The 15,798-nt window shown below is 39.9% G+C and overlaps 1 protein-coding gene across 4 annotated transcripts in view; it reads right to left on the bottom strand.

The window, feature by feature from the left end:
• The window catches only part of neto1l (neuropilin (NRP) and tolloid (TLL)-like 1, like), an 82,590-nt gene that overhangs the window by 6,542 nt on the left and 60,250 nt on the right, over positions 1–15,798 (bottom strand). For all 4 annotated transcript variants that reach the window (XM_037756765.1, XM_037756764.1, XM_037756763.1 and 1 more), the window contains 3 exons: positions 11,439–11,521; positions 9,534–9,679; positions 2,723–2,836 (listed from right to left, as the gene is read on the bottom strand). In XM_037756765.1, coding sequence (XP_037612693.1) covers positions 2,723–2,836; positions 9,534–9,679; positions 11,439–11,521 — 343 coding nt within the window. The remainder of the gene's footprint in view (positions 1–2,722; positions 2,837–9,533; positions 9,680–11,438; positions 11,522–15,798) is intronic.

Genomic DNA, 15,798 nt, shown 5'->3' with positions numbered 1-15,798 from the left:
GACGTAACTATCACAATGAGAAAACAGAACTATGATTACCAACTCTATTCCCAGAAAATTGGTCATTGACTAAACCGGTTGTGTCTAGATTGATTGAAGGGGCAAAGGGGTTATTGAATTGAATTTGTTAGTCTAGTCTGCCTGACTCATTGATCCTTTATCTGACTGAGGTTTGTGCAAGTTAGTAGCCTCCACCAGGCTTAGCAAATGGTCATAAAGATTTCCTTAGAAGCAGCTCAAAGAAGGAGATACCATAGCTCACATGTAAAGAAATCTCTTACAAATGGACCTCATCATATACAGTATTAAGGCCATGACTTTCATCAGCTATCAAAAAAATGGGCAAAAGGTCATATTGGGTCATAGGTATCGTCAATTCATCACAAGGGAAAACCACAAAGACTGACTAACAGCGTGTAGAGGGGCAATCTGTGGGGAGATCTGTGACATTTAAATGCTGGATGAACATGTAACGCAGCACACCGAGCTTCAATGACAGCAAATGGTTGCATTCAGAAGTGTAAAGGAGGAAGGAAAAAAACTTGACATTTTCCCACTAATGAGGACAAATGTGGGCACTGCGGTGGCACTATGCATTGCTACTAGAGCGGAGAGAAGGCGGAGGAAGACGGAGTAACGGGGCTGAGAAACATGGCCTCTTCTTGCTGAGTTCTGCACAATTTCAAATGCAGACTGTAGGGTGGAAAGGTATCTTAGTCTGAGTGAGGAATAGGCCATGCAGGATTTAATTAATTGATGCAATTTGTCATTCGCTCTGCTTAAGAGAGAGTTACAGTACTGTGGCGTCTCTGTGTGCAGCTTTTCTATCTGATCTAAGGGAGGGAGGGTAACTGTGGGGCTGGAAGAGAAAATGACAAATCTTAACTGCAAGCCAAGCACAACAGCGTAATGAACATCAAAAACACATTCTATTTATTGACGTGGGAGTTTCAATGCTAGAGGACTCATGGGAGCCACAGTATAGATCTCCTCTTACAGTATGCACTTGGAACACAGTGATGGCTCATGAAAGGTCGAGGAACAGAAGACTAATTAATTGGCGATATAATGCAGAAGAAATTCTGGCTCGTCCCCAGAGTCCTCACACATCTCAGCTAATTATTGGAATGGCATCATATAGCAATACGGAGATGCTGCAATAAGAAAATCTCAGTTCGAGGTGTAGATAAATTACGGAGCTGCCAGCAGCGAGACACTGGGGATCAATGTATAGATCCAGTGGCTTTAAAATTCAGAGTGCATAACAGATCTAACTACAGAGGAAATGAAAAAAATTGATGGTATCACAAAGTCAGGGAATACACAGGACCGTGCTAGCCTTAAGAAACAGCAAACATGATCAAATAAGACCAGGAAAACAAAGACCTGGACCAAGAACAGGATCAGTAATTCATATAGTGACTTGTCACTTTTCTAAATTATATATTTATTAAACATCACAATTATATAATTGTATAAGATATTAAATAAAGTATTGTTATTAAATAGTGAAAAAACAACTACAACTCGAAGTAATTCAGATTAAGTTAACTTGCTTTGTCAATCCAGGAATTTTCCAATTCAAAATACAAACACACTTCAAAGCTTGGCTTAACATTTTAAAGGGTGAGTCCATTATTTTTGAGTTTTTTTGAGGTTTTTACATTTATTATTTTCCCAAGCTCTTCTAAAAACTTGGGATCTGACATTTTTTTAGTGGCTAAAATATGTTTTTCTGCGGCTCCCATCCACAGCCGCTTTACCTTGCCATCAGACTGCCCTTTCTGACGGGTAACTGTCGTGGTCTTTAAGACCAGATCAGACTCTATTCACAACAGTCATTTTACCTCGCAGAACATGGGAATATACATACAACTCCACTTCAAAAAAATCCGATAGCATAGCTAACTTTGACTCAGCTTGTGCTAGCGTTGACACTATATACACATTATTCACATGAGTGGGCGTGTCCACACAACAAAATCATCAACAATCAGAGTTAAAAAGGTATTATATATTCAGAGTTTAACACACTTAAAAACTCAACTCAATAACAATAGCTGAATCCTGATTGGTGCGCAGACGTCCAATTAAGCCCCGCCCCCCTTCAAAACCAGTGAGAAGAGCAACAAGAAAACAGAAATCTCTAAATTAAATAACCAAAACTGTTCTAACTTTGGCAGAAAATAGTGTGTTCATGTAGGATCCCGTCACTAATAGTAAGAATCTGATAGAAGAAAAAAAAAAAATTCAGTGACTTTAAATAAAAAAGAATATTGCTAAAAATGGTATATAAAAAAAGAAAAACAACTAAGACTAACAAAACGCTGTGTAAAAACCATCATCATGTTTAATGCCTGAGTTTAAGTGGACTATATTTCACCTGGGGTGCAATATGTGTTCTATTGATAGGGCCTGTTGCAGTACCAGTGGTGTCATGGAGGCAATGCTAATAATGCCTCGAGTAATATTAATAGCAGACCCAGTAGTGACACAGGAAATACTAAAAGTACCTCTGTGTCACAGCACTGCATAGCAACTGCTATCTACTATAACTAACAGTAGTAGTGACAAGTAGTAGTAGGAGTGTATCAGGCTCATACCAGAAGTTCAGTACTGTTCAAACCCACTCTGTTTCCCTGTCGCTCTCCGTGGTGCTGAAACACTCAAACACACCTCTCCCAGTGTCTCTCTTCATGATGCTAAAAAAGTAACATCTCACCTTTGCATTGGTTCTCATCCCAGGGGTAGACACAGTTCTGCATGCCATTGCACACCAGTGTGTTGTTTATGCACATGTTGCTGTGGCAGAAGAAGGCATCTGCTTCACATGGAGCTGGAAAAGGACAGAGCAAATGAATTACAGAAACATACTGTAGTGCGTGAAACATTATCCTGTGCACTTCTACGCAATCTAATCAGAAGCCACAGTAAAAAGTTGGTGAATTTCTGCTCATTAACAACAGCAAACATGTAGGACACTTTAGATATGCTGCAGCACAAATTTACAGCTGAAGAGATGTTCTAGTGTGCCAGATTTTCAGGAAATAAATTTGGACGGGCATTACTCAAATCAGACCTGTCCCCTCCGTCCCCCGAACCCATCTGTTCTTCATGAATTTTCATCCTCCTCTTCAAACATTTGCAGAGACACAACTTCTTGTTGGATATGAATGAGTTTCTTGAAATGTGTGTGCCCTGTGTGTGTGCGCTTGTGTGAAAGATAGCCGTGACATTTCACAATCAATCAAGGCGTTGTTTATTATTTCTCCTTGGTGCACAGCCCCAACACAAATTCAAACCAGGCCATAAACATGAGCATGTCCTCGGACACATGATCCATCACGGCAACCTGTCCTCCCAGTTTGGCCCGGGACGCGGCACCGCCTTATAATGTCACAGGAGATAGAGCCACCCATCAGCGAGACATGACCGTAAAATCAGTGTGATAATAATACGGGCTGAATCGTACATATGACAATGGAGCTACATAAACCAAGTTGCCCTTTGCTTTCAACAACCAATAACACTAATACATAAGACAGCTGATTGGCCAATTCATACTGTCAATCACAGTGAGAGAGATAGCTATCCACATGCTAAAAGTTTGTCCTATTTAATCTACAGTGTAATTTTACTGTCACCTGCCAGATAAAAGTAGTTCAGAGTGCTCTCTCTCTCTCTCTCCTCTCACACACAACACTGGCACTGGGTACTAAAAGCAGCTTTCTAGTAGTATGGCAGAGCTGGGGACTATTTGACAGTGTTACCACTGTGATGCATGGCTGTTTACATCCCAGCACTCATCCCAGGTGAATAATAACACACCAAATTAGAGTGACTTATCTCTATCTCTCTGTATTCCATCCTGTCTGGGCCTTTGCCTGCCTTTCCTGAGTCATATGGCTCTCTCTGTGTGTGTTCTGATACTCCTCATTTTCTCCCCCTACCTCTGTTTCCCTCTTTCTCATCCTTTTTTATTTCATACACTATATGCCAAACAGTTTTTTTTTTCTGTTAATAGCCAGCAGAGGGAGCCCACACCTTCTCCTTCAGCCTCCTCCACACACCACAGGGTGAGACCAGGCGATGTAAGGAGCGAGATCCACACTAATCTCCTGCGAAATTAATTTCAAGACGTTCTGTAATAAAAGTGCCCTTTTGCCCACACAGAAGCATCCCCAGTCACTGCTGGAAGCATAAATTAACTCCTAAATGAGTAGCTGATGAAAATGTAGTCTGGGTTTCTCTGCAGAGATGCTTCTGCAGTGAAGTGCTAGAAGCAACACATGGTTATCATGAATGTTTCTAATCAAATAACCACTACAGAGCTGCATTTTTCTTCCGTAGGTGTGGAGTTCGGCTATTTCTAGGAGATGAGGATGATGGGTCTTTATTTTGTCTGATGTTGTTTTCCTTTTGCAATAATGAGCTTTTTTTCAGGGCTCAAACCTGCAGTGATATAATCTCTCATATAACTGTCAGTTGCTGGTTATGCACCACTGATTCTTGTTTTTAACCCATAATGATTGACAATATTCTTTGATTTTCCAGCCATCAGTGTCTAAATTAATTACCATGAATCTGGTTAATAATAAATATATAACTCTCTCTATGTGGGAGTCAGTCAGTCATCCCTATGTTGCCTGCAGCTACATCAAAATGCTCCCCACTGGTACCAAAAAGACAACATCTACTCCGTACTGGTCTCCCTTCACTGGTTACCAGTGAAATATAACTTTGTTTTTAAAGCACGGCCATAGACCGTTTATAAGAAATGGACGTAGTCACGTGACTTCACTCATTTGTTTGTGGACTACCATTGTGAAGCCTTGACTTCGGCATTTTGTCAGTTTGTTTTTTTTGCAACCAGTGACATGATAAGGTGGAGCTTAGCACAACCGAACACTGAATACGACATTTTCCGACACTTGAAACTAGAGATTGAGACCATAAACTCATGTTTACAATGTTTACTGAGGTAATAAATCAAGTCAGAAGTAGGCTCATTTTCTCATAGACTTCTATACAATCAGACTTATTTTTGCAACCAGAGGAGTCGCCCCCTGCTGGCTATTAGAAAGAATGCAAGTTTAACGCACTTCCGCATTGGCTTCACTTTTCAGACCCGGATGTAGCCCATTGAGCACTACATGGACTGGGACCAGCTTACAGCTCCAATCTCCTTAGTCCCCAGTTTACCCCTTCTCCTCTATTTATTACCACTTTTAAATACTGGCTAATAAACACCTTTTTTTATACAAAGGACCCTTAATTATTAATATAACTGTAAAATTGATTTAATTTGTCCTATTACTCTTATTTATCTATTTATTTTCATTTGAATGATTTAATTGTGTTTTACATTTTGTTAAGTACTTTGGTCAACACTTGTTTTTTAAATGTAATAAATTGACTTATTGTAGCAAAATAATATCATTTAGACAGAATGCTGTTGGCCCTCATGAGAAATTTAATATGTAAGTGTTACAATAGATTATATTGTATGTAGTATAAATACACTGGGTGAAAACAGTGGGCTTTATCAGCTGATTAAGTGGATTACATTTACTACATTTGTTATCATGCAACTAAATCCCAATGCATGGCATTTCCCAGACCCTGGATATTCAAAAATGCCATCCATCCGTCTATCCATCCATCCATCCATCGGTCTATCACTCCTTCTTATCTTACTGTACGTTGCTGTACAATGCTACAATCCAATCTAATCCTACTCTTTTTAATCCCAAAGTAACCAAGATAACAAGTGGGTAGAGACGATATAATCCGATCTAAGGCCTATAGCAAAGATCCATATGTTGGTAGACATTAGCATACTGTGTTGTTCTCAAAAGCTTTCAAGCATTCAGCAAAGAAGCTTTGCAAGAAACAAGAAGTGATGTGTGTAGTGAAGCCAGAGAAATTTCCATCTGCAACCCCGGAGACGGGTATCTGTTGATGAGGCGTAACAATGCTGACAGCCGAGATGTCACACGAGCACATTTATCACCTAAGACATAATTGCTTCTCGGGTAAAGATAGGCTTCACTTTCTTATACTTCACATTGGTAATCTAACACTGTAGTTCTGCATAGCAGGGAGTGTGTGAGTGTGAGTTTGTATATGTGTGTGTGACTGGAAACAGAGCAAGATCAGTAGTATCCCCAGGTGTGAACACAGCGCAAAACGATAAAAGTGGCTGTTTGCGTTTGGGAACGTTGCTCTCCCCATCGGAGCATCTCGCTGGGAGTCAGCAGCTGTGAATGGTTCTCTAAAAGCTGCTGGTCCCACTGGGAACCAGCAGCTGTGAACCAACATATAAAGGCTTGGGATCTGCAGTAGCAAGGGAGTGCTTATCGTAAAAAACTGCCCCATAAGCTGCAAATCCAGATAGTGCACCCGAAAGAGAGTACACACACTCACTCATAGTAGTTACACATTGTCTTCCTTTCACCTGAGGAGGGGAGTTAATTAACTTTTTTACAGTACTTCTGTAGTACACGGTGCACATAGTACCTCCTTACATTGTCCCTTCTGCCAACTGTACTCGCCTGCTCTCCATCTTTTCTAAGTTCACATATTTATTATTAACAGCATTAGCTTTTTGTTCAGTAAGCCACTTTTCAACTGCACTGGTCACTTCATTGAAACTTTATGTTGAGCAGCTGTGCTTTTTCCCTTTCTTTTAGTGTGTTATATAGTTTTTGTGTGCATGTAAAAGGTCCTCTCCCCCACAGAAACACTGCTCCAGAACTGCCTGAAACGCCTTGCTTGAAGTCCCGCCTTATCTTCCGTAACATGGTGATGTCATCATGTAATACATTTGCATAATACCTGCCCTGCGGCTAGTTTGGCACGCCCTCAAACAGAGCTAGTTAGAGCGGAGCTGGGGCGGAGTCCGAAGAGTTTGCTTCAGTTGACCAACAAGAACAGAGTGGGCCAGCTGACCAATCAGAGCAGACTGGTGTTTTTGGGAGGGGGCGGGGCAGGAGCTCAAACAGAGCGTTTCAGACAGAGGGTGAAAAGAGGTGCTGCAGCACAGCCTGTATGAGAAAAATTAAGCATTTTTTGAACATTAAATCATGTAAAACATGTTCTAGTAGAAACCCCTAAAACAATTATGAACCTGAAAATGAGCATAATAGGTCCTCTTTAAAAGCTTAATAATATAAATGTCAGGTGGCATCTTGTTCACTTAATTGAGTCATTAAAACGCTTTCCTCGCCTTTCAGTTTCTCAGGGAGCTGTGGTGTTAAATGTCATCTAATTATTTGTTTCTACTATTTGCACCTCAACAAATCATTTGTGATGACTGTCGCTTTTTTAAACACGAGCTTGTTTTACATCGTGAAATCAACAATGAAAAAACATTTGTCGAAATCTGTCAAAACCACGTATGTGATATTTACATGTCATTACATCTTGCACACAAATCTTAGAGAAAATGACGATACCCATTGAAATAAGCTGCCTTGCTCCACTATTACCAATGTACTACAGTGTGTTTTACTTTTTGAAAATACTTCAAACGAGTTGGTCTGCACCAGCAGTGAGTTCAGACAGCAGCACTAGACTGCATTACTTCTCTGGTGCACCTGTTCACTCACTGTTGACAGGGTTGGTGCAGTGCTGCTGAGCTGTGGTGGATGCTGCTCTAAAGGCTGAGGTCTGGCTGGGGATCGCCTGAGTGACTTAGGCAGAAGCGTTGCCCCGGCAACAGCACATCCTGGCTCTGCTTGGTGAAAAAGGCCTTACAAAAGGGGACACTGACTTCACAACACAAACAACTCTGCTGCTAATGCTGTCCCTTATTCTTTAGAAGCTGGTCGCTAAACTAATCTTATCACTACAATATACTCATACAGCCTGAATATAGACAAATGTGAGGAGTGATTGTCCTTCAGGGTCTAATGAGTCCTTAAGTATGGGTCTAGTTTGTGACATTCAATGAATCCAATCACCATGCAACATAACGGAAAATTTTGTTAAACTCACTTTTAAATAACCACTGACTTTTAAATACATGGATTTATCCATGATGAATTATGTCTTCTTTTCAATAGCCATAATCCTGATATGACGCAATATGGCAATAATAGAGCAATCTGAAAGGAAGCATCCGGCACGGTGTTTTTCCTTTTGCCATCATAAAAATAAAGAGCAAAGCACCTCTGAGTGGAACTGCAAATTATGTTTTAGAAACTCAGTGAACTGATTTATAAAAAGTTCTCATGCAACCCGTGAGTAGAGGTTACCAGCAATATCTCTGTCAATGTTATTGTTAATAAACATGAATATGCATCGATGGAAAGCTGAAGATCTTGCCGTTCTATAGGTGTATGGTAGGTGGTTGTCATTCTATCTTGAAAGCAAGGGGGTGAAGTTTGACCCTGAATTGACCATGCTCCTTTTATTTTTTATTTTTTTTGCGTTTTTATCAGGTTAAAGGCTTTTAAAAAGCAGGAAAGCATATCTGTGATCTTCTGATTTCTGATCTTATCATTCATAGCATATAAACCTACATCTGTGCCAAATGTGTTGCTTTTATCGCAAAATGCACAATTGTTATGAATATATAAGCCTAGCTGCCCCACTATTAACACACTGTATTATTTGAATCATGTTATAATATATATATATATATATATATATATATTTGTTTGGGGCAGCCCTTTATTGTTTTAATTTTTTATCTCGACCAGTTTTGCTGTGAGAGATATTCCTCTTCAAATTCCAAAAATGAAAATGAAAAGATTAAAGTTCAGTAGTGTGTGTGTGTGTGTGTGTGTGTGTGCGTGTGTGTGTGTGTGTGTGTGTGTGTGTGGCATTAAAAGGCGCCGAATGACACTGACATACTGTGTGCTCTCAAGCCTCAGACCCTCTTCATTCACCTCACTAGTACAAAGAATGCCCTCTGCAACCCCTGTCAAACTACAAGCTCCATCAATGAGGAGCCAGTGAATGAGAAAGAGGAATAGCTTGTGTACTGTGTGAGCGTGTGTGTGTGTGTGTGTGTGTGTGTGAATTTGAATCTCTCCCAGGTGTTTGGCTAAAAGAAAACGGGTAAATGTGAACACACTGTACCATCCTTTGTCTCTCTCTCTCTCTCTTTGTATCCATTTTTCTATCTATCTACTAAGAACAGTGCTGGTAATGCTGCAGCACTGAGCTAAAATCCACCAATACTGTCATATTCACGATAACCCACAGGCAATATTCCCTATAATGGAAATCACATTCCTTGGTTTCCTGCTTGCTGCTGTTTAAATGGTCATAAAACTAAATGGAAACCTCTGGCAGCACCTTTCCCACTAACGGCATCCAATATAAGTTGCCATAAACGTGGTCACTGTGCCTCCATCTTCCTTTAATGTCTACCACTAAAGACCAGACCTGTTTTTATTTTGGCATCGATGTCGCTGTCGTGGACTGATAAATAAAGCTAATCAGTTTCCCTCAGTAGGTTGGTCATGCAGCAGTAAACATCTTTATGATAAACAGCAACATGTGTGCGAGTATAGATATCTTACGCTCTTGGTAGGTGGTGAAAAGGATGCGGAAGCGGCTTTTGCGGCTGGCCTCGTCCGCCCACATACGGATGACGCCCAGCGTGGAAACGAGCATGATGTCGTTGGCCACCGTGGAGCAGAACTTGCTCTTCAGGTCTTCCACCGAACTGAGATGAGACAGGATGAGATAATATAGTTTATTATCAAGTAACATCTCTCTAATAATCTCACATTATTTAACAGAAGCCCAGAGCAGCCATCATAGTACTTTAAAGCGCATTATCATGTGATCACAATTTTATATTCAGGTTATCTCAAGATAACACATTAGATTGTTGGGGAGCTCATATTTGTTTAAAAGCATATTGTAGTTAATTGCACCCTTATCTCAAGATATCAAATATTGTTTTCTTTGATTGTGATTTTAATATCTCACGATCACAAGATAAAAAAGAAATTACAGTTTTGCAAGTGAAGTTGCCTAAAAATAGCTGTTTGGCTGTTCTATTAAAGAAATAGTTTGAAATACACTTGCTTTGTTGATGAGAAGATCATTACCTCAGTCTGTTCAATAGCTATTGCTAGCAGCCAAACAACAGGAAAAAGGTAGCTTGGCTCTGTCCAAAGGTAACGAAATCCACCTACCAGCACCTTTAAAGCTAACACGTTATATCTTGTTTGTTTAAAAGTTTAAAAACAAAGAGTTGTGGTTTTACGGGGTGTTATGTGCTTGATTATTTCTTGGCCGGGTGCAGTGGCCGCCTGGAGTCTCCACTGGTTGCTCAGCAACCTCATGGTGATGAAAAAGATTCCCTTTTCCCAGTCTTTGGCTGGCTTTGGCTACGCATACATAGACATGAGAGTGGTATCAAGATTTTAATCAAACTCTCAGCAAGACAGCAAATAAGTGTATTTATGAACATTTTGCACTATTCCTTTAACTATAACTGACAAAACACTTTGTCTTTAATAGAAAGTATGGGGCCATTATTGTAGCAGAACTATTTGTAAATGTGTGTGGAGAGATGTGTCACTATATCTCAATACGTGTGTGCGTAATTAGATTTACAAATGTGTAAAATAATCTTTAAATGCGTACTGAGATTTGTGAATGTGTACAGGAATCTGCAAATGTGTATTCAGAATCCGTGAGTGAGTAATCAGATTTGTAAATGTGTTGAAAGAATATTCCAAATGGTATTCAGATTTGCAAGTGTATTGAGATTTGTAATTGTGTAGACAAATCTGTAAATGTGTACATAAATCTGTAAATGTGTAGACAAATCTGTAAATGTGTACATAAATCTGTAAATGTGTAGACAAATCTGTAAATGTGTACATAAATCTGGAAATGTGTAGACAAATCTGTAAATGCGTACATAGATATTATTGGCTGCAAAGTCAAAGTATCTACTCCAAGGGCTGGAAATACAGACAAATCGTCAGTTACAACTCAATAGGCGTGTCAATTGGCCGTCTATTTACACGTGACTTTTGCTACACTTCTGACGTGGCAGAGATCTGAAAATGTGTGTGGAGATTTGTCTGTACACTCTGTCCACACTGTGCCTCAGTAGCAATACAGCCTACATATATTTCTCCTTGTGTCAGAAATTGATTCTTGTAAAGTCAAATCTGATCTGTTAATCAATCTTGATCTTTGTTTCTCAGTGTGTTATCCAGTAAGTCATGTGAGGTTAACCCGACATGGACAGACGAGGGTAAAGAAACTGTATCTTGTCAAAACCATTAATTTCTTGTCTCGACATGATTAAATATTTAAGTCTTCGCAAAAAAAAAGCACAATTGCAAGTTGTTATCTCAAGATAGGGAGATGATTAAGTCATAATCACAAGATAAAGGACCTTGGATGAACGAGTAAGACTCTGTATAATTCATCACAATGAGAGGTTAAAAATGTCACACCTGCCACCGTCGTACACCGCTACGAAGTTGCGCTTGCATTCGTTGGAATTGGCCATCTCGTAGTCAAGAAAACGCAGGTAGATCTGTCCAATGCAAGGAGGCGGAGAGGAGAGGAAATACAAAGAAAAATGGCAGAGGTTGAAAAAGGTGAATAGAATTTTTTTCAGCTCTTTCCTATTATTATGTCCCGTGCATCTTATTCATTCTCCCAGAGCCTGATATAGCAGCTTTGTAATGAAATAAGACTGACAGACTGCAGCTTGTACAAAGTCATTACATACGCATATCAAATGAGGACTCAGAGACAGACAGAGTCTATTAGCTTTAGACTCATTATCCATATCTGTTGAGATAAAGCATTACGCAAAAACCTACAACCTTGTTAAAGGGAGACCGTGGACATTTTTGCACGGTTACATTTTCCATTGAAATTCATGAACTCCAAACATACACAGTATATAACAAAGATTTTCAAACCGTGACAGATATATGGACTATTTTATTACCCTAACGATCCCTTGTTGAGTGAAATATCCACCTTGCTATCCACCTTGACTCTTCACAACAGCTATTCTGTGTGAAACTAACACTTCCTTATTGCCTCTGCATCATTGTCTGTCGCTCATTCATCAGGCTGAGATCGCCCAATCACAGTCCCGGTTCTGGTTGGCTGCACACGGCACTCGCCATCATTACGGTTAATGAGTGGGCCGCTCCCGGAACTGTGACAGGGGAATGTGACGCTTTCGGATGCCCAAAGACGAAAGCTGCAGATGGAGCAGGATAATGGACCTTGGAGTGTCAACTCGGCTTCAACAACATGACAAGTGAAATGGATCGGAGAGGGGGAAACAAGCTATCCAATCCAAAGGGATTTCATATTGGTGTCAATAATCTTCCATCTAATAAAGATTTATCAGCCACTCTTTTTGGTTTTTGTCACAAGAATCAGGGCATTTTTTTGCCTTCAATGCTGTGATACTGGAATTAAATACCGCTCAATGTCACTGCTGGCTTCACAATGCAAAGATGAATGCATACAGCACATAGGGAGTATGTGCCTTTCCTAAAATTAATGTGTATGGACTTGTATTGATATTAATGTCTTAATCCCTGCAGCAAGGGCTGGAAGATGGAAGAGGCTCTGGAGACAGTTTCTTAGCAGACGTCACTGTGGCGTGCTGTTGCAGTCTATCAAATAGTGCATGGATTTCCAAAACAGTGCCCTTTTAAATGTGACAGAAAGAGATGGTAGACATAAAATGTGGTTTCCAGGCAGGGTGGATGAACCATAGACTTTATAAAATAAGTGGACGTAGTCACCGTGATGTAACTCATTGGTTTGTGGACTGACTGCTGAAAACACATTGTGAAAGTTGTAAGACGCAGACGTGGACAACTCCCAGACCGGACAACACCGTGGTAGCAACCTGTCAGTCACAAGGTAGCCACGCCCTAAAGCATACCCTGCTTTATGGTCTATTTGACTCTAAATGGGACCATAATTTACTAAATGAACATCATGCTGTATTGAAGGAGACTTGAAACTAACGATTGAGACCATAAACTCATGTTTACAATGTTTACTGAGGTAATAAATCAAGTGAGAAGTAGGCTCATTTTCTCATAGACTTTTATACAATCTGACTTATTTTTGCAACCAGAGGAGTCGCCCCCTACTGGCTGTTAGAAAGAATGCAAGTTTAACGCACTTTTGTATTGGCTTCACTTTTCAGACTCTGGAAATAGCCCAAAGTGATGAGCTCAGAAAAACAAAATGATTAGGTCAGGGATCTGAGAGGAACCTCACTTGACATTGTAGAAAGTAACATAAATGCTGATATTTTTTTTCAGAAATATGAAGGATTTAGGCTCTGAAGAAAACTGTCAGCAATCACTTACACTTAACAAGTAAAGAACAAAGTAATTATTATGGGTGGATGATGTTTAAAAATGGCTCCATTCCATGCGGCATGTTGCCAAAGAAGACTGAATTTATGTGTTATTGTTAAGGTTATAGTCAAGGTTAAGGTTCAAGAGAGCAGTAATGGGGAAGAAAGCACCTATAAGCATGTTAATTCTGTCACTTGGCCCAGTCATTCTGTCGTCAGCCAAATTAGACATCAAGTGCTCCACCCACAGCACAAAGAATGCAGTTAACGCAGCAGTCTGTAACCATAAAAGCTAATTCTATCAGGGGGGACTAATTACAAATGCAAGACAAAGCTGATCAAGTGTACGCTCAACTTTTTGAATAGACTTCATCTGGTGGTAATGGCTGATTAAAGTGACGAACCTTCAATCGTTAAAGGGCATAATTCCCAACCACCAGCTTGACCATTATACAGTAACTGATTCTGGATGGAGTCATGACGTTGGTGGTAGTGTTGGCTTTTGTACACACATTTATGGTCCCCAGAAGATGAATACTAATGACTTTGTCGATCCCCTGATTTTTCATCTACCGCCGCCAGCAGGTCAAAGTTTCCATTTATCCTGTGAAATATCTCAACATCTACTGGATGGATTAGCCCATGATTTTGTACAGACATTCTTGGTTCAGAGACAATGAACCCTACTGACTGGGATAATAATTTAAACCTGGAATATAATGTCAGCCTGGCCCAATCTCCACACATTCCCAACAGGCCAGGTATACTGTAACCGGTCTGTTTTCTGTTTGTGCCAGAAATAGATCTTTTAGTTGTTGTTTCAAAAAAGTTAAACATCTTCACGACCAAGAGTAAGTCAAATGCACTTCCATAATAAAGTGCTCAAGGGATGATGGCCAACCAGGAAGTTAGCATTGCCCTGGGCTCCCTCGACAAAAAGCCAATGAGATTTTTCAATTGGCTTTTGGATTATTGTAGAAAATAAGCTCTGTGGCAAACAAACGTTTATGATACTTACACGTTTTGTTCAGCAAGATAATCTTCACAAATGACCAACACTTTTATATATAAGATAATATAAAACTATAAACAAACTACATCACAGTCAAATGAGCTTGAGTATACACAACGAGGCTGTAAAGGCGAATGTGGCGGCAGGATGATGTTTAGTCTCATTTAGCCACTTGTTAGCAACTGCCTTTCTTAAGACACATAACGGCTTCAAAATTCACGAGAGGGGTATTTATTGATGTATTTTATGTCGTAGAACAAAACGTTAAAATCTCTTCAGCTTGTCTTAACCACAGACCTTATTTCAGGCATCTAAATAAAAACCCATTCAAAAAAATCCATTGACTTACAGACGAGGGAACTGGAGCTGCTAAAATGCTATCTCAATTCCGGGTTTTAGGACTCATTCCAGTAGCTCTCTATTAAGGATACAGGAATAAATATTCATATATAAAATTTTTGTTTTTTACCTGGCATTTCCTCAGAGCTCTGACTGGACTTTGTGTTGATCATCATGAAGCTCTGAGAGCTTTGAGTAAAGTGGAGGTACAATTTCTGGATGAATTGCCATCAAATTTGGCACAGACATTCATGTCCCCCTCAGGATGAATTGTAATCACTTAAGGGATTTTGTGACTTTTCATCTGGCGTTATCATCTGGTCACAATTTTTAATTTGGCCAATACTTTGGTTTATGACTAAATAGTAAAAATCCAATGACATTCCCATCAGCCTCAGATGCACTTTGTGTTAAGTGCTGATTAGCAAATGCTAGCATGCAAAACTAAGATGGGGAACATGGTAAACATTATAACTGCTTAACATCAGCATGTCAGCATGCTGATGTTGGCATTTAGCTCAAAGTGCTGCTGTGCCCACAGTAAGTGCAGCCTCACAGAGCTGCTAGTGTGGCTGTTGACTCTTGGTCTTGTCATTATCTGTGACATACTACAGAGCTGCACTAATGCGCTAGTGCATTACTTGCTTTGAGTTGAGGCCATATACAGTATGATCTATCTGACAACACCCAAGGTCTTTTCACAGCTTATAGGATCTCTGCATTAACAACAATGATGAGTTGCATGATGATACTTGCTGTATCCCTCATGTTACAGCTATAGCTGATGGGTTTGTCCTACACAGGTCTAGTTTCCTGGATGGATAGGGGTTGTGGTGCAATGGAAGTATGACAGAGGAATGATAACTTTTTTATGTATTAATGCAAGGTAAACCAATCCAGCACTTGTACTATAGCTGGAAAAATAGCACATCTCACTGATCTTATTTATTACGCTCTTTATCTAGATAGAAGATAAGCACCACAGATGTACTACCGTATCTAAAAATGCAACTACTGTTGTCTCGCTGCCAGTGTGAACTGTAAAACCTGAAACACTAATGCAGGACAGAAGGAAATGCAGCTTCAGGACATGGCTACCATTGGAAGTGCTGATAGT

The sequence above is a fragment of the Sebastes umbrosus genome, chromosome 21, assembly GCF_015220745.1.
Source record: "Sebastes umbrosus isolate fSebUmb1 chromosome 21, fSebUmb1.pri, whole genome shotgun sequence".
Taxonomy (NCBI): Eukaryota; Metazoa; Chordata; class Actinopteri; order Perciformes; family Sebastidae; genus Sebastes; species Sebastes umbrosus.
Note: the sequence above shows the minus strand (reverse complement) of the source record. Positions and strands in the feature narration are given on the sequence as shown.